General features: G+C 42.4%; 2 protein-coding genes across 3 annotated transcripts in view; both read left to right on the top strand.

The window, feature by feature from the left end:
* Positions 1 to 2228: 2228 nt before the first annotated feature.
* Positions 2229 to 9998, top strand: batf2 (basic leucine zipper ATF-like transcription factor 2). The gene is made up of 3 exons (XM_085451533.1): positions 2229 to 2594; positions 3639 to 3758; positions 7636 to 9998. The coding sequence occupies exons 1-3, from the start codon at positions 2532 to 2534 to the stop codon at positions 8698 to 8700; spliced, it is 1248 nt and encodes a 415-aa protein (XP_085307659.1). The 5' UTR covers positions 2229 to 2531; the 3' UTR covers positions 8701 to 9998.
* A 4436-nt stretch (positions 9999 to 14434) lies between these two features.
* The window catches only part of ppp2r5b (protein phosphatase 2, regulatory subunit B', beta), a 51265-nt gene continuing 40410 nt past the window's right edge, over positions 14435 to 25289 (top strand). For both annotated transcript variants that reach the window (XM_085451532.1, XM_085451531.1), the window contains exon 1: positions 14435 to 15925. In XM_085451532.1, coding sequence (XP_085307658.1) covers positions 15733 to 15925 — 193 coding nt within the window. In that variant the 5' untranslated portion in view covers positions 14435 to 15732. The remainder of the gene's footprint in view (positions 15926 to 25289) is intronic.

Raw genomic sequence — 25289 nt, 5'->3', positions numbered from 1 at the left:
AATTTTTCCTCAGTAGCAGAGAAGACTCTTAGTCTTCCTTTCCTGGGCGGTCCTCGTGTGAGCCAGTTTCACCAGAGCGATTGATGGTTTTTGTAACTCCACTTTGGGACACATTCAAATTTTGACTGACTTAGATTCAGATCTTAAAGAAATTACAGACTATCGTTTCACTTATGCGATTGGTTGCCGTAAAATGAATTCTAACAGTTGTCAAATAAGACAGTCAGCTGTGTACCATCCTGACTTCTGCACAGTACAACTGATGGTCCCAACCCCGCATTAAGAAGGCAAGAAATTCCACAAATGAACCCTGACAAGGCAGACCTGTGATAGAAAAAACATTTGTCAACAAAGAAAAGCGTGGCTACTTTCAAGAATCTAAAATATAAAACATATTTAGAGCTTTTTATCAATGTTTTCTTTGCTACATAATTCCATATATCTTGCTTAATAACATTTGATGTATCTACAATATAGAAAGTAGTAAAAATAAAGAAAAAGCATTAAATGGAAAGGTGTGTCCAAACCTTTGATTGTGTATGTCATTTGGATGAACCACCTTTGCACTCTTCATTCTCTTCATAGCTGCCCTCACTTCATCCTTTCTTATCCATGTTCCACCCATCTTACTCTCTCTTACATTTTCTACACCCATCAGTTCCTCAAAAGTATTTCTTCCAACTTGTCAACACCCTGACTTGACTCATTAGCACATTTCCAACTCTATCCTTAATCACCCCAACCTGCTGCTCATCCGTTCCAGCTCGATCTCTGTCTAGCCAATTGACAAGTTATTTTCGCCTTCCTTTATTGCCGAGACTCAAATTCAATGCACTCTAAACATTTTTTCTTGCTGTACACTTAGCTTCTCAGTTCTTCATTGCACTTTGTTCATTTCCCACTTTTTTTTTGTCTTTTTCTTTTTTTTTCTAGACTCTTCCTTCAAATGCTTTCCCGTATGTCTTTAATTCGCCACCAACTTTCCCTTTCTAATTTCCTGTCAAGAGGATACACCACCTACCTTGTTGGTACTTTCCCTCACCACTTCAGCTGGAAAACATTTTCACTCTTTAACACCAGGAATAGCAGCATTTGGGGGGTTTTTTGGTTTGTTTTTTTTGTTTTGTTTTTTTAGGAAAAACCGAATATATCATACAGTGGATGTATTTAGAGCACTTGTCTTGTTCTACATTTTGTCACTTTACAGCCTTACACTAAAAAAAAGGATTACATTAATTTTTCCAATCATAATACCCCATATTTACAAAGTGAGAAAAATGAATGTATTCATTTTGGAATAAGGCTGTAACAATGCAAAAAGTAGAACAAGTGAAGTGCTGTGAACACTTCCCAGATGCGTTGTATTTTAAACTTTCCAGCCCTTCAAGCCCTGCAGTGAGCCGGATTGGATCCCTTGGTGAGTCTGGTCTGGTCCTCGGACCAAATGTTTGACATCTCAGAGATAAAATGTTACATTTCAAATTTGAGACAATAGTGTAAAAAAGTAAATAAGGGCAGCTTCTAATATTAAGCTAAGTTTAAAGGAGAGAAAGAAAATAGAATAGAATGCATTTTATTGTCACTATACACATGTGCAATGACATGCAGACAAAACAAACAAACCCTTCAGCCTACAGGCTGGATCAGGTATCTCTGAAAATCCCATGAGTTAGCCATTTTCTTCTCGGCTTAGAAGACCTGAAGCCATCAGAGCTCAAATGTTTCTGTGGAAAGTTACATCATTTTCTGCCGAGAACTCTTCTAAGCGCTGGCTTGTTTCTGGAGGCTTGGACAGCAATTTCCTGGCAATCCGCTTTAGAAATTCCCTGCACGTGGGGAAGGAGACACCTTAGTCTATATATGGTCAGCAGACCCGAGCGCTTCCTGCCCCTGTGAAACTTTCCCCAGCCATTTAAAATAACGCATTCACGTGCTGTCGGAAATTAGGATTTCACACGTTGGTCTTTTCACAATCCGGACCTTAAAAGTGTGACGCTAACATGTCAGAGATGTTAGCAGAAAAACACGGATTTACTGCGTGACGTGAAGCTGCACAACAATGTGCGCGTGTGAGAGATAAATCGAATGCACTTTGTAAGCACGTGTGGGGAGTGAAACTAACATGCTGCACCTGAAAGCAGCACGCCCACCCCCTCCAGCTTTGCAAGGCAACGGGTCAGTTTAAAATAAAGAGAAACCGAAAGAGAAAGAGAGCCGCAGCATCATGTTGCATCATCTGTTGCCAGACCTGCGGAACTCATAAGTCATCAGATAAAGCGACTGAGCGCCTCAGTCAGCGCCACACAGTCACCAAGCAACACATCCGATGTTAGTCTGTAGCACGGCAACAGGTCCCAGCATTACCTGCTCTGTAACCTGCACTCCTGCTCTGTCCTGATATCCCGATAATCGCGTATGAATGGATACGGCTTCCCCTGCTGCACTCATGGTCCAAGACAGGTGAAAGCCTCGTGCTGCCGCAGGCGACCAGCCGACAGGTGAGCCAGTCTGCTGCAGGAGCGTGGGTCAAGATGTCCCCGTTATACATGGACTCCGGGTCCGAGTCCGCCAGCCCCAGCAGTACTGCAGGATCGGTAAGTTCCTCTTTCTCGTCTCTTGACTCGATCATCAAATCCCCGTATTCAGGTCATCCTATGGACCTTTTCACGCTGTTGATGCTAAGAGTAAACTTATGTGATGTGAAATTCACACCGATATTGGTTATAATTATGGGCTACAACAGGTATAACACCCATTCACTGTTTATATTGAGTCAGATCCTCTTCTGATTAATGAACCTCTGGCTTTTTTCCTTTTTACACTGTAAATAAAAATGATATATTATTAAAGCTAAAGTTATAATTATTATCATTATTGTATAGTAATATACAGCAATATATAGTAATATATAGTATTAATTATTAGTCATGCTAGTTATAATCATCATCCACTGCCTCTAAAACCACTATTTATCAACTCAGATCCACTTTAAGCCCTCCAAACAGATCTGTTTGTAAAATAAGTGATTTATTTAAATTTCATTTAAATTATTAGTACCTTAATTATCATTATTGTTATTAGTTTTTAAACTGAGTATTGGTCTTCCACCTCTGGTGCCCTGAACCCTCAGTTCACGTCCGGCTCAGGTTATTTACTGCAGTTATCGTGTGTGTGTTTGCAAAGTATACACAGATTGTATATACTGCCTGTAGAACAGTCAGCAACAGCTGTGCTGAGTGAAAATTGAACTCATGAAATGAATGGAAGGTGTAGTCTAATAAAGACCTGAATTATTGTGTGCAATAAAAAGAATCTTCCTTGTTATTTGTCATATGGTTTGTCAGCCCTCGCCTTTGCTTCGCATCACGCGCTGCATCAAAGCACTTCACGTATTATTGACCCGCTTTATTTTGAAGGGCCACACGCACTGTCTCATGTGATTGGTTTGTCTCATGACCTTGTAAGTCATGTTATACCTTTAAAACAAAAACGCGGTATCGAAATGAAATCGATACACGCCCTTTAAAAAGAAGAAAGCCAAAGTCAAAATAGAAGTGCATACTTGAACGCCCACTGTGTCACTGTGCGGTCTAATTAACCCCAGATATTTCTCCTTAATTCTGTTGTTGTTTTGGCAGGAGAGAGAAAGAGGGGGACAACAGATGGGACCCAGAGGGCCAAAAAGACGGGAGAAGAACAGGGATGCAGCGAGGAAGAGCCGCAGAAAACAGACAGAGAGAGCAGATGAACTTCATGAGGTCTGACTCCTTTCCCCCTCTGCTTCCTTGCATTGTCATCCTCTGACTCTGTCACTTTCTGTCTCCTTTTCTCACACAGCCTGTTTGATGAGCAGTGTGTGTATGTGTGCGTGTGCACGCGCGTGCGTATTGTGTAATCTGGCAGCATGCTTGCAGGCGTTTCTTGTAAATAGCCTGCTTTAGGAGAAGGACTTTCACTCCCTCTGCTTTGCCCTCCCTATCAGCCCTCCCTTTCCTGTCTGCCATCCACACACACATATACACACGCACACACACAGACGCATTTGTTTTCAATCTGTACTTGCCTGTCTTTTTTTTCTCCCCTGGGGGGCGGGTGCAAATTCCACAGGTCAGGGTACACATCCGCACACACGGACACGCTTCCCAGAGCACTCAGTCAGATTTCTAAAGTATCTTTGATGACCGCGTGCTTACACACAAGCCTAACAGCACGTAGCCCTGAAAACTGTTTCAAGGTCATACATGCATTACAGTTATGAAGGGTTATTGTAAAAATGTGGTGTTCAAGATTTCTTACTGTGATTTGAAACCCATCCATTGAAGCAGAAAGTATTCAGGTGGTGGTGTTCTCTAAAATACTGAAATAATGTTAGCTACTAGTTACATGAAGAGCTAAATGGAACTAAGTTATTGTGCATCGTCATATGCTGGTGATTTTGATAAGCAGTGGCACACAGTTGTACATACAGTTAATCTGTTGATGTGCATCTTTAAGCACGGTGGGAATGCCGCATCTTAGCACGCTTCCTGTGTTGCGTTCACTTCGCTGGTCACCTGCTTTGGTTGTTTGTGAGACCTTTAATAGGTTCCTCTTGTCTTATCTTGCTAAACTTTGCACTTCTGTATTCCAGCCAGATTACTTGGCTTGTAGTTTTAAAATTTCTCCCATCACATGAGATCTGCAGTTTCGTTTGATAATTTGATAATTATGCTTCATATGTATATATATTTCTGTACAATTTTCTTTAGCCTAGGTCAATTTTTTTCCTAATACTATCTTAAACAAATTTGCCATTTCCAATTCCAAAAAAGTATGAGTGGACATGAGGATGAGCCTAAGCCACAGAGTCCTATTTAACCAACAGGTTGAGTAGTACAAATTCAGGTTTCTGTGCAGTAAAAAGAAGCATTTGTTCTCCTGTCATGTCACTAATCTGATTCGTACGTCGGTTCACGCTCATAAATGTGTTTAATTACTCTCATTCTGACAAAGAGAAAACAAAACCACCGGTTTGCTGTGCTGCACCCGAGCTCGTGCTCTTTTACTACCACTAAGCTCTATTTTCCTTTTAGATTACATCCTACCTGTTGTAACCTGCTCAATATGTCTGCGTGTACCAAATTTATGAATGGGTGTGAATGTGTGTGCGTGTCTTTTTTTGTGTCGGGAACTCGCACTTTCGCTTTCCCTCTTTCCTTCTCTTTCAGTTCTGCTGCGTGTGTGTGTGCTTCACTTGAAGTTCTGGGAAGTGTCGTTGCCTCAAGCCACTTGAACTTGTTAAAAACTCAAAGTTGTGTCAGCAGCTTACAGTTCAATGGGACGGAGACCGTGACTCACAACTGCATAGCACAGCTCTGACTCTTCTTCAGGGCAACTGTCAAGTTTACACTTTGATGTTAAAAGTAGACGAATGTTAGCTGTGCTGAAGTGACGGCTCATTAGAGTAGATTTGAATGGGTCACAGTTCAAAATAATCCTTAGTTAAATCTTAGGCATATCCCCGGCAGATCCAAGAGTAGAAAAAAACAGTCAAAAACAGTGAATTTTATTGTTAAAGACTGAGTTCATTAGTTGTATGTATTTGAAACTATGGCCACCAATGTAACAGTATGTATATAAGACCAGTAAAAAGAGGAAGAGCATCTCAAAAGTGCTTTAAGTTTACCGCTAAATGTAAAGAAAACCGTTGTAAATGCTCCAAAAAGGCTGGTGTAGCTGCTGGTTTCACCCATTCCTTTAAAAGCTCTTCTTTTGTGTAGAGGTTAAAGTGGGATTTGGCAGCTGTGGGAACCTTACTGCTGGGTGAAAATAGTCACTTAGAGACAAGCTGCATATTAATTTTTGAACTCAACAGTAGATTTTGTGTGTGTGTGTGTGTGTGTGTGTGTGCAGGCTCTGCCACCGTAACTTGCACCACAATGACTACTATTTTCATGCAACCTTCACAGTTTTGCAATATATAGATAAAATAGTATGATTAGCAGTAAATCATGTGTAGATTCAAGTACTGCAAGTAAGATTTCCATTTTATCAAATGTCCCTTGCTGAAAAGTTCTTAACTTTGAAAACAGTTTATCATCTTCTTCTCCTGTTCTCTGTTCACTCATATCTTTGAGGCTGTTGTATGCTGACCTCCTTTTTCTTCTGTTCTTAGGAACTACATTTTTTTTGGAAACTAAGCAGATATCTCCATGCTGTCAGCTGAAAGCAGGCTGCAAATGAAATCATTAGTCATTATGCATTAGTCAAATCTGCCAATCACATTTAACTACTCTGTACTTTACTGAATGAGCTGGAATGCTGCTCCGGATTGTTCCGGCCCACTTTAGGCATCGCCTTAAGGCGAAATTGCCTTTCGTCAGTGTTATCACCCTGTGTTTGCTTTGGTTAGTCAGAGATGGCCTCTAGTTTTTATGGAAGACGCTGAGTTGTCTGTGGCAGTAGTGAAATTTGGGAAGAAGTGCGACCTCAGCTAAAAACAGAGAACCTTTGCCTTCATCGTCAAGAAGTTGTGCCTTTTAACGTGTGTTGGTTTTAGAGATGAGGTACAACTTTTACTTTGAAGGTCTTTGTTCTTGTTTGCTTCTTGTTTACGCCGCACTGTTTCAAGTTTATCGGCCGGCTGGTGGTTAGCTAGCGAGTGTTTGCAGGAGTTGGAGCCTTCTGTGCAAACTACCGAAGACTCTGCTAGCAGCCAAAGCCGAAGAGGTGGTCGTGGAATATACATTTATTTTCCCCCTATAGTGAACGGGGGTTACTGAGGGTCATCAGCTGATCTCTAGGCCTAACTTACTGAGGTCTGACTCAGATTTCTTATTATTATCTGCTCTTTGCGACTCGAAGGTTTGAGCAGCAGGTGATGGGGCTTCAGCCACAGTCTGTCCGAGATGACTATATTAGGCATATCCCCGGCAGATCCAAGAGTAGAAAAAAACAGTCAAAAACAGTGAATTTTATTGTTAAAGACTGAGTTCATTAGTTGTATGTATTTGAAACTATGGCCACCAATGTAACAGTATGTATATATGACCACTAAAAAAAGGAAGAGCATCTCGAAAGTGCTTTAAGTTTACCGCTAAATGTAAAGAAAACCGTTGTAAATGCTCCAAAAAGGCACGTTTATTGAGAAAGCTTTTTGCCACATTTCAATTCAAAATTTTCCTAATTGGTCCCATGCATTAGTCTGCACTTATCAGCAAGGAATCACTTTTTGTTCTCTCTCCACCGCCTACCCACTCGTTTCATGCTGATCTTGCAGCGCTGTCACTTAGGAGCAATATTTCAGTTCTCCTTTGGGGTTCTGGCGTTGGCCACACTTCATGCCTCTTGTGCTTTCTATTGCTGCACACTCTCGGAGCCTTAAAGGAGCGTCATTAAGATTGTTTCGCTGTGTCGTTTTATTACTGCGCAGCACAGGCTTGGTGTGATATTATGTGGGTGGCATGTGATTGCGTTCATTGTTTGTCCTTTGATGTATGTCTGTAATAAGTTTTTATGGCTGGTGAGCGCCTCAGTTAGGGATAATAAAGATATACCTGACTTTTCTTCTTTACTATTGATCCCTCCGCTTTGTCTTTTTTCCCCCACCCCCTTATTTAATCGCTTCCTATTCCCCTTTGCCCTCTGTCTCCTCAGGAACTCCAGAGTCTTGAGCACTCGAACTCGGCTCTTCATAAGGAGATCGCTGCATTGAAAAAGGAGCTGCACCTGTTAACGACGTCGCTGGAGCGTCACGAACCTTACTGCCGCCTCCCCTCCAGCCTTGCGGGTTCTTCTTCAGCTGACTGTCAGACCAGCTCCAACCATCACGGAATCGCCGAGGCCTCGGACTCCACCGTGGCTGCTTCCTCTGCGCTCCCCTTCTCTCTGACCTCCAGCCTGGGACTTCAGAGCCTTGACTGCGTCAAAAGGAACCATGTCTCTCCTCCAGCTAACACAACATTAGCCTCCTCTGCTCATTCTTCACCTAAGCTCTTCAATTCCTCCTCTTCCTCTTCCTCCAGCCCAGTGACAGTTCCCTATTCAGCATCTTTCACCACATACACAGCTCCGCACTCTTTATTTAGCAAAGAACCTATAATGACCTCAAGCACAACAAATGGTATACCCATCTGTGACGGTCTTATTTCAAACCCCGTTCCCTCCGGTGTGCTCTCCACAGCTGCGCAGCCCACGCTGGAGCAAGACACCCTCTGTGAAATGGGTTACACAGTGGACGGATTTTTTAAGGAGAAAACATCTTTTCTAAATGCTACAGCTGACGCTACACCCCCTTATTCCCATTTAGAGGCTGGAAGTGCGGGTGTAGTAGCACCGGGTTGCGTGCCCCAAATGCCTCCATGTCGCTTTAGTGGAAACCCAAGCAGTTCAGTTTCACCGTCTACTTTTTTACCATCACCTCTTCAAAATCCTCTTCCTCCTTCTCTTTTAGCTCCAGCCGTTTCAGGTTTGGAGCCATCACCCATGCCTTCTTTTTCCTCAAAGCAGAGTTATGATCAAGACAATACATCAAACAGTGTGTCTCTGCTCTCCCTGCTCACTGTCCCCGGTCCACTTGATATATCTCAAGCTACCTCCAGCAGCTTCGATAGGGCTCCGTCTGAACCTCCGCCATTGGCGCCACAACCAGGGGTTCCCTCAAAGGAACTTGAACTTTGTGATTTTTTCGACTGGCTCATAAGTGGGAATAATAACCAGTAGCGCTACAGAAAAGTCATTTTGATTCATGTGTTGTGAGGAGATGACCTCTGGACTCAAGCTAGTAACAAACCAAAGACTGAATGTCTTCTGTCATATTTCATATTCATACCAGATGCTACTTATTTATTGAGCTTTCTGTTACGAAAATGCAGCGATTTCATGATTGAGCTTCCATTTGGTTTGGTCACAGAAAAATTGTCAATCTGAACCCTGCGGTTTCCAGAATGCAACCAGTAGCTGACTAGATTCTCATGTATTTGTACCTCCAGCGTCACAGGTTATCTCATCCTCTCTGAGACTAAAGTAATCTTTATGTCTGCGCTTATTAGTAAGTGGCATAAAACTGCCTCCCGAACTTTGAGGGTCTTTGAGCAGAAATCTCTAATTTCAAGAACGAACGCAATAAATTCCAGTGTCTTTTTCCACAGTCAGTAATCATTTGCAGGCACCGCTCTTTCCTAAATCATGAAAAAGGAGTCAACATGGTGAAACTTGTAACTTTTAATTTTAGATTGGGTGGAGTGGTCCTCTCACTTCCTTGCAACTTCACGGAAAGGTTACCAGAATAAATTTCCTTCTAAGCTGCAATACAAACACAGGGCAGTGCCAAAGTTAACAACACATCCTTACTCACTTTCTTCTTCTTTTTATTTATGTACCTTAATCTTAATTGAAGACACACATTCTCAGCACATATTCTGCTACTGCTGCTAATTGATATTTAAATCTTAAAGTGAAATCAGCCACTTTCATGAAATTGGTACAGTACAGTGGGATCGCTGGCCTTCTAAATTCCCTGTGAGCCACTGTGAAGGGCTGCTTTATTACAAGGTTGCATTAGAATGTAGTGATCCCAGCTATCAGAGCTAATAATCCGGTTGTTCAGTCTGACGTCACTAGCCGTGTCTGGGCCTAAACTCCGCTGCAGGTCCATATATCAAACGATCACTATGGCATTACTGAGAGTTGAAAAACTGTCTAAAGTCTTTCATCTTTAATAAAATGATCAGCGTTCTGCTCTACCAGGTGTAACAATTGAGTTTAACATCCAGGCATCCATGAAAACGGAATTTATGACATTTAACGGAGTTAGAAGTTAGCAGGAAGTTAGCTCGCTAGCTTCTATCTAAATACAATATAGCATGTCCTGACTGCGGGGTTTTGGAAACAAATTAAAACGTACAGCTCTGTTATCACTTCCAACATAAATGAAGACAGAAAACTAAACAGCAGTGACGTTTGTAGGGTTACTGAAGTTGGGCTAGCTGGTATATAATGATGTGCTACGTGACCGCTAGCGACACAGCTATGTTAGCATAATATAAACAAGCTAACTTTTTTTCCACTCGATAAAAGTTAATGTGAGTGTTGTCGGTGGTCAGGAACAAATGTAATCGCATGGCAGGGTGCTGTAAAAGGACCAAACTTCAGCCAGGAGAACAACTGAGATAATCCATCCACAATACGAGGTTAGTCATTCATATACTGCTGCATGGGCTGGGCTGTAGTTACATCCTAAGGTTTTAAAAACTGAGCTTAAATAAATGATTAGCGGTAATAAAAGCCGAGGGAGGTCAACAGTGATCACTGACTGTTTTAGGAGCTTTTTGAGATTAAATAGAAGAAAATACAAAACATTAAACATGTTAACAACACAAAAGCCATATTAAACGCAGACTACTTTAGGCCCGGAAGTAGGATTCGTCGCGTCATCACTTAACGACCGGATGGAGCTAACTCTCTAACAGTGTAGCTCATTGACAATGGTCAAGTCAGATCATGTTTATAACATTTTAAAGTCTTGTATAGGAACGTGTTAGTGTTTGTTTGGTCTGTTTTTTTTGTCACGCACTCTTATGACTTGCTTATACAAGCATGACTTCCATGTAGAAGCACACTATGAGAATAAATAACCTCTTATGTATAACCGTTGACTGGTTAACCCTTCAAAGCCTGAACTGTGAAACGATTACCTAAAAATTCAAACTTTATTGAAAATGGAGTGTTTATTTAACCTTTTAACGACATTTAAACAAAAAAAAAATGTAACTATTAATTTGCACCCTGCATATTTTTGCAATTTATCCCTCATAAATGAATCAGAAGGAACATATCTCACTGATGATGTAGACATCAGGATGATGTAAACCCACGAAAACTTTAAAAGGTTGAAGACGGACCTGCAGCTGTTGTTGCTGAAGTTATTCATTTTATGTTTGTTCATAGAGCCCAAAAGGATAATTATAGATGACGTAGAAATAAAAATAATTTCTGGATGTCAAGGGGTGGGTGATGGGGGGTGCACACAAGTATGCTGTGCATGGAGTAATGGTTTTCACCCATTATTTTTCAGGTGGATTGGGAGCAATAATTACCCTGTAATTTTAATTCATTTGTAATTTTAAAAAATCTTTCTATAAATCAGATGCTATATTTGATGCAGCTCTTGCTTTCCATAAAAAATTTAAAATTGTTGGTCCAAACTGACAATTTAACACAATTTATGTTTTAGTACATTTTTTGTGCTCATTTCAAGTGGTTTGACCCTGTGAACCAGGAGGTGGATTAATGTCTTTTAAAGAAACTGCTGCTGAAAAAAGTGTTTTTTCCAAGCGATCCTTTCATTTAATTATTTTTTTTATTTTATATATTTGCTATTCAGCCTATATGGTATACCTGTATATTTGTGCATATGGCAGTTGTGGGGCTTTGTAGTATTTGTATTTATCATGGATCAAATAATATATTGAACAAGGAAACTAATAATAAAAATTATATTAAAATCGGTTTTATGCTTTTAAAAAAATACTGTCCTGATTGAGTTTTTAAATTTTTTTATTTTATAATACAGTACAATTTTCAAGCAGTTCAGCTCACTCATTCATATGGTGTTACACAACATATGAATATTTGTTTGGGGTCTATTAGCAGAATTATGCAAATTCTGTAATATATAGCTGGATGTGCTTCTTGACACCAGGCAAGGCAGATGACTGCTCGGGGCACCGGGTGCCTGGTAGTGCCCTGAGGGCTGAGAAACCTTAAACTACAGCAGTGGCATCTGGACCTTCAACGGATCCACTTGTTCACAGAAGCCTCGACAGAAATAGTCTCACTGCGATAAAACAAAAGGCAGTCAACATCCAAAGAAGAGCTTTGAATGTCCTTCAAGAAGCCTGGAGAACTTTTCCTGAAGATTACTGAAAATAATGTCGAGAAAGCTGCCTAAGAGAGTTCAGGCTGTGACTTTCAATAACTGTACAAACTCTATTTTTGGTATTTATATCCTCATATGTTTGCAAACCTTTCAGTAAACCAGTGCATCTATTCCTCTTGTTTCTGTCAAAGCATAACAGAATGAGGAGTTACTTTTGCACAGCACTCTATAGTATTAACACTGCATAACCAGACAACCTGGTCTTGGTCACTGTTGCTAAAATAAACAAGGTCTCTGCTGTAGTAATGTTTTCCTTGTTGTTTTAGAGGACTGCTGTTGGTGCTGTCAGACTACTCATAACATAATGGTGATGAATGCTGGTTGGAGGGGCCCCAACAGACTCCACAATGCCCACTGTGCACAGCTAACAACTGTAGACTGCTCTAATAAAAAGCTCCAAAATGCTGTTGAATGTCGGTTAACCAGCGCGCGTCTCTAACAGCACCACAGCCTCCCTGATAGCAAATGTAAAGCAGAGCATCAATGCTGCCCTGACCCACACTGTAAACTCTGTGTGTGTGTCTTTATCCCGGAAGATGACTGGGTGAACTCACCTGATACACCACATAGGGGACAAGGGTGTAATGTAAAGCAAAGGACGCATGCGCAGTTACAGCACTTACTGCACTGTAGTCTCTATGAGACAAAATAGGCTTGTGTGTGTTTATGGGGAGAAAATCAGTGTGTGTGTGACTTTGAGAAACAGATGAAAGGCGCGGATAAATGCGCCTTTAAATGCACGTGCGTGTGTGCTTACACGAGAGAGTGAGCGCGAGCAAGTGGCTGAGCGGGCTGAAGAACAATGGATGGGACTTGATCCTCAAAGCCAGCTTCACCTCAAATAGGAGGAGAGCAAAATGGGGGAAAAGGGAGGGGGAGGAATGGGGGGGGGGGGGGCGGTGAGCGTCAAAGCGGTGCACTGATGGAGGATAGGAGGGGATATTTCTTTACTGGATGAAACGGCAGTGAGAAAGCCAAAGGTGGTGCGGCAAGAGCAGGAACGCCGATGAAACACCTGCTTATAATCGAGCGGCTTTAAAAAGCCAGGGCCGGCCACGCGTAAATAAAGGCAAATAAATAAATAACTCCATCATATAGCGTCATCCGCAGTGGAGGAGGCTCACTCCTCTCTCTCCTTGCACCACCTCAAGGCTGAGGAACCTGCGTCAAGACGCGGAGAGTGAGACGAGGCAGCATCTGCTCAGCGCTTTCAAAATAAAATCTTTATTTTTTATTTTTATTTTTTTGCTGGCTGAGCCTGTACTCCGCAGTGAAAAATGCCAGAGAAGATTCATCATAGCTGACCGCCTTAGTGCTTAGTGCCTGTACACGAAAAGAAGTTAAACATGTTGGATTTTCTCTGTTAACCATGAAAGTATCTGTGTAGAACAGAACGAGTAAGAAGTTCTTTCTGCGCATCCATTATACTTATAAAGAAAGAATTCCTGAGCTCAGTTTTTATTTGGTACATCTTGCTGTTGTTGTCTAGACTGAACTAGAGAAATCAAAAAGAGACTTTCAACCTTGCTTTCATCTCTACCTGCACGTTAATGCTTCAGTCCAATAGCACTGCAGTTACCAAAGTAACCAGGCTTATTGACATCCATGATGATCCTGAGGAGCTGTCTTAAGGGGTTGCCGTATTAAAATCTATTTAGATCTCTGAAGTTTCCTTTTTTGTGACTACACAGAAGCCCTTAGGCTCCACCAGTAACCCTCACAGGCTAAAACAGCTTTTAGGTCTGAAAAGTTAAGCCACAATTGCTCTCACAATTACTCCTCTGGTTGTAAAGCAGAAGTACAGTTGTTTAGAATTACCTGGGACCAGGGACTAGAGGTCAAGGCCACTAGTTTCCAGTCTTATTTATTAAAGGGTGACGTTCATTTTATAAATTATGGTCACAGTTAAGGCATTTAGAAAAGTTTTGTGAAAATATATCGTTAATCAAAAAGATTTTTGGGATTCACTTATCATTAATACAGCCGTTCACACTGACCGAGTAATTTTGCTGGATGAATTTGCAGCATTTAATTTTTGAACAGAGCTCAATTTCCAGATCCAGACACACAGATTTAACCAATCAGATCACTGCATTTGGCAACAAGTGCACTTGTACTTCTTGTAGCGTGCACCGGTACAACATACACAACTATATGGAAATAGCAAAATAATACTACTGGATGCTGCAGAGTCTCAAAGCACCTTAACGGCGAGCATTAATAAAAGTGACTGTGTGATGATGTTGCGGCGCTGGTGTACTGGCCTTATTGGCCATTATTATTGTTACTCTTTATTCTTTTGTGATTTTCAAGTAGCTGCTGATATAGAATAGGAAACGTCACTGACAAAAAGTGACGTCAGTTTGTCTACTATCATCTTTTATGTACAGTCTATGAAAAGGGGCTTGATTTCCGCAATCCAGACACACGCTTGCACAGGTAGCCTATTTTATTTTGAAAGTCATGAAGCTTCATTTCCGGTATGTTTCCGACTCATCGCGTGCATGTTGACGCAGCTCATTGAGTCGCTGTAGGACAACCGGATAACGGGAACGGAGAAGGGGGTACAGGAGGAAAAAAAAACAAAAAAAACCGCGTCAGTGTGTCAGACGCAGACGGTTTTGCTATTGTATAACACAGGCCTTCAGCTTTTCCTCTGCCGGCTGCCCCTGCGCGGAGGAGCGGCCTCTTTTTTTCTTTCATTTACCTTTTTTCCCTGTCCTCTGACCGCGGAGGGAGACGCCGAGCGGAGCTGCGGGGCTCGCCGTTACATCGGAGGACCTGCACATGTCGGTGCGGTGAGGGACCGCTTGTTTCCCCGCCCTGATACGGTTGAAGGAAGGCAGGAGGAGGAGGAGGCTGAGTGGACTATAACATCTTTAGCCTTCAAAGAAATCAAAGAAAAAAAAAGAAATATCAGGTTTTAACGGTTTAAAGAAGGACCCATTACAGAGGGGGGGAAACGAGGCAGGAGGACAACAGTGATGCCGCAGCTGAAGTGGGCCCAGATTGATGATTTTATGATATCATCATTCACCGCCAGGACCGAGCACTGATTTTTATTGATAAAAAAAAATCGAGGAGAAGAAGCTGTGAAGTGGCACGGAGGGCGTTTGTTTGCGTCTGATCCGGATAAACAGGAGGTGCTTTTTGTCTTTATTTTTTAAGCCTATCAGGAGCTCAGCTGCTTGATATCATACAGCAAATAAACATCCAAATCCAGGCTGATGACTTAGGCGGTGTGTGACGCCAATACAGCAGCAGCAGCAGCAGCAGAGGCGTGTGTGTGTCTGTGTGTGTGTGAGGAGGAGACGCGCCTGTCTGAGCATCATCTGGTAGCTGTTCCAAGCTACTCCTGCACGGCGATGATACACAAGCGATTCTTTTCATCTGTGTGTGAAAAGCTGAAGCTTCGAGGATGATGATGACGATGACGAAGATGCCATTTCCAGTCCGGCTCTGATAGAGACAACGAGGCGCGCAGCACGTGACTGGACCCCTAGAAAATCTAGCTCTCTCTCACCTCTCCTCACCTCTCCTCCGCCTCTGCACCTTTCTCCCCCATCCATACTTTCTATCTCTCACCCCTCTCCTCCTCCCTCCTCCTCCTCCACCACCACCACCCCTGGAGCCGCTTTTTTTTTTTATTCTGATCAGTTGATAATCCATCTGTGATTCAGATAGCCACCCACTCCCCCCCCCCCCCTCCACCCTCATCCTCTGCTTTATTCAGCCTTACATCCTCTTAATAAACATTCCCCCTCGTTACACACTCACTCGCAAAAGCATCCACACCACCTCCACCTCCAGCCATCATGGAGACGACCAAGCTGCCTCCGTCCAGCCCGTCCTCGCCGACCACCAGCTTCTCGGTGCCGTCCGCGGAGAAGGTGGATGGCTTCCCACGAAGGTCCATGCGCAGGGCCCGACAGAGGAGGTCCCACAGCTCCTCTCAGTTCCGCTACCAGAGCTCCCAGGTGGAGCTCACCCCGCTGCCCCTGCTCAAAGGTGAGGCTCTGATTCCCCCAAAGCAGCCACAGATCAATGTGAGAAACAACAGCTGGAACATGTGACACTGAGAAAGCTGTGACAGTAAAAGGTCACAGTCAACTCTCTGTGTTTGCCTTCTTTGCTCACCTACATGACTAAAACACAACACACACACTTATCCACTGACTGGTTTCCACTTAAACATGCTCTCCTCTCAGTCCTTGTCAGGTCTGACAGGCGGAGGTGACGGTGGTGGATTTGGTTTATTTAACAGATCTGCTGCCTGTCTTCTTTTGGATATGTAAAAGGTAGGGGTGCAACGATACACAAAATTCACGGTTCGGTTCGGTTCGATACTTTGGTGTCACGGTTCGATATTTTTTCGATACAAAAAAAATGTTCATGCCTTTTTAATTTGTCATTTATTAAAATTATAAATATATATTTTAACTCAAAAGTACAGTTTTTAAATTTAACACTAACCCTTGTGCGTGTTTTTTATTTTGACAGCGAATGCGCACCTGCGGACCACTTATGTGCAGCCCTGGTTATTTAGCTCGTCATATTGCAGCCACAGAAATTCTTTTGTCCATGAAACCATAAAGCTGCACTTTCTTTTTGCCTTATAGTCTGATTTGTCATAAGCTTTTCTTTGGCTGTCACTTCTTCACCCTGACCTGTCTTATTTGGCTCAGCAGAACTAAAATATATATCCTGCTGCTTTTACACGCGCACTCACATAAGCTCAGCGATTCTCTGCGCGATCAGCCTCTCACATGTTTAAGCTTGCTGCGGGAGATTTCACTTGTCATCTTTGCATAGTAAGCTAACGATTAATAAGACGATGTCAGAGGAATTGGTGCACAAATTATCATCACTCACAGATCAGTGCTGTCATTGCAAAGTGAAAGCAAAAAAACAAGCGCAAATTCAAACGCGATTTCAATATGTCACATATTGACAGTGGCTCACCGATGCCAATGACATAATTACCCAGCTACATTTCTGAAAGAATGCAAAAGCATTGACATATATTTTTCCTTCCTACAATAGCCCGACGGGCAGGGCAGAGATAGATTTTGGTACCCCGACTGAAAAGATCGCTAGCTCCAGGACGTCGGGCTAGCGATATTGCAAGCCTTGTATCTGATTGAGGAATCACTCATCTTTGGAAAAGAGAGTTTATTACAGAGAAATGTCTCTTTCCAAAATAAAAGCTATACTATCCGCTTCTTCTGGGCTATATTCTCAGCAGCATAAGGAGAATCACGTGCTAACAGCTGTCTAAATGACTCGGCTAAAGTTAGTAGCATGCTTGTTGTTTTTGTCTTTGCACTAGGATGATGTCGGCGTAAATGTGCAGTCATATTCGTTGTGTTCCCACTAGTGCTTTCAGGTTAATCTCGTTGAAATGACCTTAACGCCACAGCACGGCAAATCTCCGTTAACGAGCTACCGCCGATCGCCCCGTGCATGGGGCTAGACGGCCAACACGTTAACGAGCTAACTGCGCTAACACACTAGTTCCCACCCATGTAATTGAGCATTGCATGGCACATCCAACATACTGTTTTACTTTAGTCCATGACTCGCTTACCTTCAGGGTCATACGTCACATGAAAACCAAAATAATTCCAAACGCCAGATCTGAATGAGGGTGGGGGAGGTCCATGTTACAAGGAGAGCTTAACTTCTGTCTCGCTAGCTTGCCCTGCGCTCTTCCTTCTGACGATGCTGTCTGTGTTGAGCGCTCAGTGAATCTGCGTTCGACTACTCCGCCTAGGCTGCACTGTCGAGCCTAGGCGGAGTAGTCGAACGCAGATTCACTGAGCGCTCAACACAGACAGCATCGTCAGAAGGAAAGTTGATAAAATAAATTAAAAATTTAGTATTGTTCGATACATATGCGTACCGAACCGAAAGCACTGTATCGAACGGTTCAATATCGATACGAATATCGTTGCACCCCTAGTAAAAGGCCTGTTGTTGTTGTTTTTGCTGTTGTTGTTATTCTTCTTCTCCTCTGTGCTGGGACAAACAGTCCTTTTCATTAGCAGTTAATAGATTAACATGTGTCATGCATATTTCCCCCCTCCTGTCAAATGTCGGAAACAAGTGAAAAAATGACCATCGCAGTATTTCACAGCCAAATAATAACAGAATCAGTTTAAGGTCCTTTTAAAGCAGCAGTGAATTTTTGCAGTGGAGGAGCAGAAGTAGTCCGTGCATTGAATCATCGTTGCATTTCTGTCTTTTAGGTGGTTTTGAGATGTGACTGTTTCTCAGTCAGGTGACAGTGAAGTGTCTGTTTTTTTGTTTGAGACGAGCTCTCATCAGACCGTATGCTTCCTTTTGAGCTTTTTTATAATTTGTCTTTTGTTTTCTTGAAGATGAATTGCTTGCATGGAGTCACTTCATTTGCATTGACCACTTTCACCCACACTAAGCAAACCCATCCAACATGTGCTTGTCTTCTTGATTGGCTGATAGTGGGGTGGGGCGGGGGGGATGAGAGAAGAGTCTCTCCATCATGAGGCCTCTCCCCTTGACGGTCACTGTCAGTAAGACTGCCTCGGTGAATAGACCTCGGGTTGTAAAATCTGTGAAACGCCAAAGATGTTGACATTCAGGCTGGTGCAGCATCCACCATGAAGGCAGGCAGAGCTGCGCTATTTGCAGGTCTGTCGTTGCCATAGCTGTAATCCCAGAGCTGCAGTTACTACACAGAGGCCAATTTGATCTGTGCAGGCGTGTTGTGGCCTTTTAGATTCAAGCCCCGGGGATGCAAATGCACCACCCTGCATATTCTGTATATTCTACCTGCCTGGGTGAAGCCTCCTGGTCAAGCCACTAGGCATGGCCTGCTTTACGTGTGCATTAATGTTTGCGGTGGCTAAAGATTGTTTCTGTTTATCTTTTATAATGAAGATTTGTTTCTTAGCCCAGCCTGGAATTGGTGCATCCCAACATCATACTGTGGAAAACCTGTGATTGGAATAGCTAAATGAATATGCAGTGGACTGTAAAGTAAAACAAAGATAGTAAAGTGAAGTAAATGCATGGATTCATGGATGATAGAATTTTCTGAATCCAGCTGTCAGCTCTGAGCTTTAGCTGTTTGAATGTCTTTGGTTTGTGGATGCTTGGTTTTGTTCTTGAACAGTAACGGGCGTAAAAAGAGTTCACTGACATTATGGCTTTTCTATAAACGTGCTGCAGCATTGATTTCATGCACAGGTTCTTTAACAGCAGATATTTTCTTGCTAGGCTTTGTGTTTAGGCAGCGAGTACACGTTAGAGCTGGCCAGATCAATAAATTTGTACTTTGCTTCACTCAGTCAACAAACCCCATCGCTTCATGTTCCGTCCTTTTTATATACGTTCTTGCTCTTCTCTGGCTTCGTGGCTTTACTCCTGTCTCTCTCGTTTGCGTGTACAGTACAAAAGCAGGTTGCATGTGCTCGTGTGTCCTTCTGACCCTTCTTTATAAGGTTACTCCCCCTTTCACTTAGCCTGCAATCTCTTCCCATTAACCCTCTGAAAAGAAGACCTCTGTGCTTTCAGAGGAGGCGTGAGCTGTGTGCGCCTGCGTTTTAACTTCTTCTGAAGCACGTGAGCGAGGGGTGTGTGCAGCAAGGTGATAAGAGGTTTTTACCGCATCAGTACAGCGCCTTTGGTTGAGGTGGGTCTCTGCACATGTCCTGTAGAAGTCCCAGTTACTGGACTACTGCTGCTGCACTGTTTCTGGACCCCCTTGAGGAACTGATAGTAAGATTCTGCAGCAGGAGAAGCGTCTGGTGTGGGGAAGTCTCTAACGGGAAGTATGTAGGCCAAGTGTAGACAGACTTGTGGGTGTTTTTCCCTCCAGGGAGTCACATTCTCTTTGTTAATTTGAACTCCTCCTCCTGCTTCTTGCACTCGAAGCTCTGAGCAAAGCTTCATCTCATTCTTGTGACATGACAGAAATGAAACTGGAAGACCTGACATTTAACAGCAAACTAGAATATATCATAGAAATACACATTTTTAGCAGTGTTTAAGCTGAGCAACAGTCAACTATTCTGGCTCACACAGAAAGCCCCCAGGTTGGATTCAAACCTAGGCCCTTCTTGCTGTGGGGCAACAGCGCTAACCTTCCCGCCTCTGTGGCTGTTTCTGTGTTAGTTTTGTAACAGTCTGTTTGTCCAGGGTGTCCTTCACCTCTCGCCCTGTGGCATCTGGGGTAGGCTCAAGCACCCCCACAACCCTGATTTGGATCAGTGGAATGGATGGATGGCTTAGAGCAGAAATATAGAGAACCAAGGACTTTTTTAAAACATGTGCTTGATTTTGCTTCAAAACAACTTATTTGCACATGGAACCGTATATTTTCACTAAAAGCTCTCAGTAGCTTAAAGCCAACTCTCTCGTTAGTGGTATTCAAAAGGCATTGCAGTGAAAAGTGAGTCACTAAATGTAAAATAGCAAACGTACAAAAGGGAGGTTTTGGGAAATTTGAATGAAAAACAACATTTTCAACTGAGTTCAGAGATTATGAATGACTGGACAGCAGGAATGATCTAACAGCGTGTCTTTTTCAGGTCAGAAGCCTTAAACAGGCCAGTCCTCTGGTCTCTTCCGATCCACGATCTGTAGTATTATCGTGTAAAGTTCCTCAAGCTGTTAGCTGATCTCTGAGAGGTTCATTTCCTCACTGACCATATTAATGGTCCCTTTTAGCATGGAATCCATTCATAGCTTTGCGATCTGAGTAGCCTGTGAAATATATCTGTCTTAAAAATATCTTTTTTTGTGGGTTAGACGAAGACAAAGTTCAGTCCAGAATCAATGCAGATCTCTAAGAACAGCAAGTGTAGCGAGGTGGACAGCAAATGTCTAGAAGTTGAGTTGTATTTGGACTTTTATTGAGTCACGTGGGATGGAGGGAAATGATTATCACAGTTATTTTGATCAATATCAATCACTAAATATAGTGCAAAAATGCTTTTACTTCACTGTCATGTAAACTGTTTGCACATTTGCTGCACCATTCCTTTGCAGCAGAATAAATTTGCTCCTCTTTATTTATCTAAATTCAGAGCATCTCATTGAAGAAAAGTATGAAATATAAATTGTACCAAAGCTTAATGCAAAATTAAATCAACAGAGCTGCTTCACTTTAACACTGTGCTGCAGCCCTGTGAGTTTATCTTTACAGACGAATGTGTGTTTGTGCGTCTCCTAGAAGCAAAATACATTCGTGGTGCCTGCAGGATGAATGTAAATAAAATAAACTTGAAACTTGTGTATGCCTTTCCACTTCTCCTGTGATCTTTGCCATCAGCGCAGGTTTGCAGAAAAAGGCGAAAACATCTTTTTTGTCCAGTGTCTTGACCATTTTGCTGAAGTCGTCGTTATTTACTGATTATCGATCACGTATTGTGCCATATCTTGCAAACTGGGATGCGATTGCTTTACTGACTTCAGTTCAGACTTCATCTTTGTGGGTGGTGTTGACACGCCGACATGCTGTGCAGCCTCCTTTTCCTGGACGTGCGAGTTTGTGTCGGATGCTGCGCCGTTTCACTTTGGCCTCGTGCACTGGTCGTGCTGCAGATTGTGGCGTGTTTTTAGACGGCTGACTAACTTGTGTTTCTTTGCAGTGCAGCCACGTGGCGCCCTTATGATTTCTTCTTGGTTAACGTCTCTTGCCCTAAATCTGAATTATTTCCAAACAACAGATGACGATCTGCTTCAAGGGACAAGCTCTTCACCTTCTGCTGTGCCACAAATTTGAATTTTGTGTCAGTGCTGTGTTATCTGTTGCATATCACGGAGGTCAAGCGTGCTCAGGGAACTCCACACTGTGCAGTCCAGGGAACAGCTGTGATTGGCACATGCAGGCACAGTATCAGGCGCCGATTTAGGGAGCGCTTGAGTTGCCTTTGCTTTGCGTTTTGTTGGCAGAGCATGCAGTTTTAGTATTGCTCAGTCATTTTTATTTATTTTAATGAACCAAAATTGTGATTGAGATTAAAGCTCAGCTGTCCAGCCCTACTTGGAGGTGGGTTGCAAAGCAGCTTGCAATTTTGAAGCAGTTCTAGACCTGCTAAAGCAGTTTATATAACATACAATTTATGAGTTACATTATTAGATGTGTAGACAGGTATCAGCTAATCTAAGGTTGCTGGATTTTAAAAAATGCTGGCAATGGACCATAATTAGCACCACATACTGATGCTGTAATCAGTCATATTAACTGTTACGGCGAATTTCACAGATATGACATAAATACATGTATAAAGCAGACTGGTTAAACTTTAGTGTAAGGGAGCAACTACCTTGCTAGTGTTTTGTTGAACAAGGTATTGACTTGTGATTGAGATTCAGGGCTGGTGATTTGACGTCGAAGTGTTTCTTGAATTACAAGATGAAGGAGTGTTATTAATATTATTCTTCAGATAGTTAGGGATAAATCAGACAAATTAAAGACTACTATGAAGGTTTTTTTGCATTAAAGATGAATAATGTGAGATAAACACATGAGACTTGTGTAAACAGGGAGCTGATCTGGAACACTGAACTGGCTAATAAAAGAGTAGCAGGCACAGCCAAGAAAGTCAATTAATCCACAGATGAAGGGTGAAGGATACTGGGTCCCTATAATCCTTTTTTACAGTGTATTCATAGTTGGCCTGCAGCATGCATGTGCGCACGTACACTCACACACAAACACAGGCATTTCACTGCTCTCTGGGCGCTGTGCTTTAGGACTGGTTCTTCAAAGCGGCTGCTTCGATGTGCAGAGGACATTTGGTCTAAATAGAAACGCCTTTTTAAAACGTGAAATTTATGATTTGTTAAATCCTTTACTAGCAAAAGACTCTTTTTAAAAAAAGATCCAGGAATACTTTTTTTAAGAACAGCTGACACAACCTCACATTTCTGTTCCACTTTCATGAAATCATGATATTAGACATCCCCTTTATTGCAATTAGCACGTGCTCTTGTTTTGAGTGGTTCTGCTTTATTAAAATCTAAATTCTCCTGTTAAAACTGAGCTTTAACAGCAAAGTTTTAAATAGATGTCAATAATTAGCGTTCACAAATGAGATCCGGTTCAATTTCAGCAAAAGCAGGTGATTATAAAGTCAGAGAACCAGCATATCAGCACATACAGAGCCAACAGACCGGCATCAGCGATGTTTTAGACACGGTGAAAGCACTGCCTTCCTTTCCGCTCTCTCCACACTTTCATCATTGCATTAAAAAATTATAAAACACTTGAGGATGGTGTCCAGTAAAGACGCTGGGAGTTAATGGTTTGGGAACGTAGCCAAGTGGATCTAACTGTCCGCGGTCCTCTCTTCCCTGTTTCCTTTTGTAAAATACCCGAATCAGTCTGAAAGTGAGCAGCACATGGTAGCTCTCTACCTACCTAACCACCCATCCATCCATTAGTCGATGAGCAATCCAAATCCTAAAGAAGTCATTTTGCAGGAAACCAAGTCACTAAAATGAGTGAAAAATATAGATTAATTGACTGGTAAGAAAGTAAGAACTGATCAAATTAATCACCATTAAAGGTTAAACATTGTCCATGTAGATATTTGAGCTCTTTGAAGCTCTTATATCAACCTCTTTAATAACTGAAGCTTTTTTAAATGCTGATAACATGTTTGTGACTTTCAGCTGTGCAGAGCACATAGACCAGGGGTGTCGAACTCCAGGCCTCGAGGGCCGGTGTCCTGCAGGTTTTAGATATCACCCTGTTTCAACACACCAATATCAAATGATTAGTTCATTATCAGGCTTCTGGAGAACTTCAAGACATGTTGAGGAGGTAATTTAGCCATTTAAATCAGCTGTGATGGATCAAGGACACATCTAAAACCTGCAGGACACCGGCCCTCGAGGCCTGGAGTTCGACACCTGTGACATAGACTATAACAATGGATAGTCACCGTAACGTCACCCTCTGGGTCAGTAAAATCCAATATAAGCTTCAAGAAAACTATTTTTCCGGTTCCATCTCAGTGTTTTGAAACTGGACATGATGAGCGAGGGTGGATCCGACTGAGGAACTGAGAGATACTGTGCACTCATTGGCTCGTTGACTTGTCAGTTGCTTGGTAGACATGCCATACTGTTTTTATTATCCTTTTTTACTCTAGCAGGGATCAAGAATTAAGAAAACAGACATCATGCAGTACTATAGGATAGGATTTGAAACTAAACTCATCAGGAGAGTGTTCACTAAGGTCAAAGAGCAAAGATGTTGAGGCTCGTTTTCCAACAGACTTCTTAACAGATCTGTCCGCCAGAGGGAGTTGGCCTTTGCTAGCCATTAGAAAGAATAGCAGTTTAAACCACTTAACTCAATGGCAGAACATTGCACACACATACAGTCAGGTTAGTGTTGCACGTAGGGGTGGGGGTGGGGTTGATATATAGCGTGGTATGGCAATATTTTGTGTGGCGATATTGTATTAATGCATAGACGCCGAATATCAATATTTTATTAGATACATTTGATTTTATGTGTCATGTGATTGCCACCTCTATTAGCAACACCACTGCTAGCACCATAGACTCCATGATTTATGGATTCAGGTTCATTTACAATGACTGTATGGTAGATGCCAGCTGTGTTTTGCCAGGCTTTTATTCGTCTCACTTTCCACCTTTCTTGTATACAACTTCCTGTCACATAGTGAGAGTGGTGCTGCTGTCTGATGGGACTATACTGCTGGCTAAGGGCATCTAAGAACAACAGTTAATTGCTGTTGCACATAAATGAATATGGATAATTAGCTTAACCTATTAGTATTTCTGGTGCCAACAGAGGGCAAAAATATTTAATCGTCTAATTAATTGCACATATCCCTAAAGGGATTCACCAGTCAGATCCAGAGTTTTGGCATTTTTTTCTTTACATATTATAGAAGAATTTGATTGCAGAATTATTAGCTTGGGGTGCCCATTGAGTTTGTCCCGGTTTTAGTCCTCCATTTGCTCAGGTGCACTGCAGTTGCCTGCCTAGATAGAGAACAGGCTGTTAGCTCAATGCTCCTTCACAGTTGCGATGCTCTCCCCTGGGGCCACAGACACCAGCACAGCTCCTCGGTCACGGGTCTTGTGTCGCTGCTGGAAGGCCAACGAGACTAAGGTCACATTCCTGTTCGACATCTAGTCAGCAGACATGCAAACTTGTGATTAAGATTTGTGGCCTTTTCCCACACCAAAGAGAATTTGCACGTATGTGATTCAGGATGATTTTTGAGATTACTGAGCCAGCTGTTGCCATAGATTAAAACAGGAACCTGCAACTGCTGTGAGCAGGCCTGACATCCACTGACCTTGACATCCACTCAGTCTCTGTTCCCTCTGCAGCTAAGTTTCG

The sequence above is a fragment of the Copadichromis virginalis genome, linkage group LG3 (genome assembly GCF_057382275.1).
Source record: "Copadichromis virginalis isolate Kocher_CV1m ecotype Utaka linkage group LG3, C_Virginalis_male_GT1.1, whole genome shotgun sequence".
NCBI classification, from domain to species: Eukaryota; Metazoa; Chordata; class Actinopteri; order Cichliformes; family Cichlidae; genus Copadichromis; species Copadichromis virginalis.
The sequence above is the reverse complement of the archived record's forward strand: the minus strand, read 5'-3'. Positions and strand labels throughout refer to the sequence as shown.

Excerpts from the sequence above, each read along its gene's own strand:
- batf2 (XM_085451533.1), top strand. The coding sequence starts at position 2,532 with ATGTCCCCGTTATACATGGACTCCGGGTCCGAGTCCGCCAGCCCCAGC. Across the intron at positions 2,595-3,638 it reads CCAGCAGTACTGCAGGATCG|GAGAGAGAAAGAGGGGGACA; the intron begins GTAAGTTCCTCT and ends TTGTTTTGGCAG. Across the intron at positions 3,759-7,635 it reads GAGCAGATGAACTTCATGAG|GAACTCCAGAGTCTTGAGCA; the intron begins GTCTGACTCCTT and ends CTGTCTCCTCAG.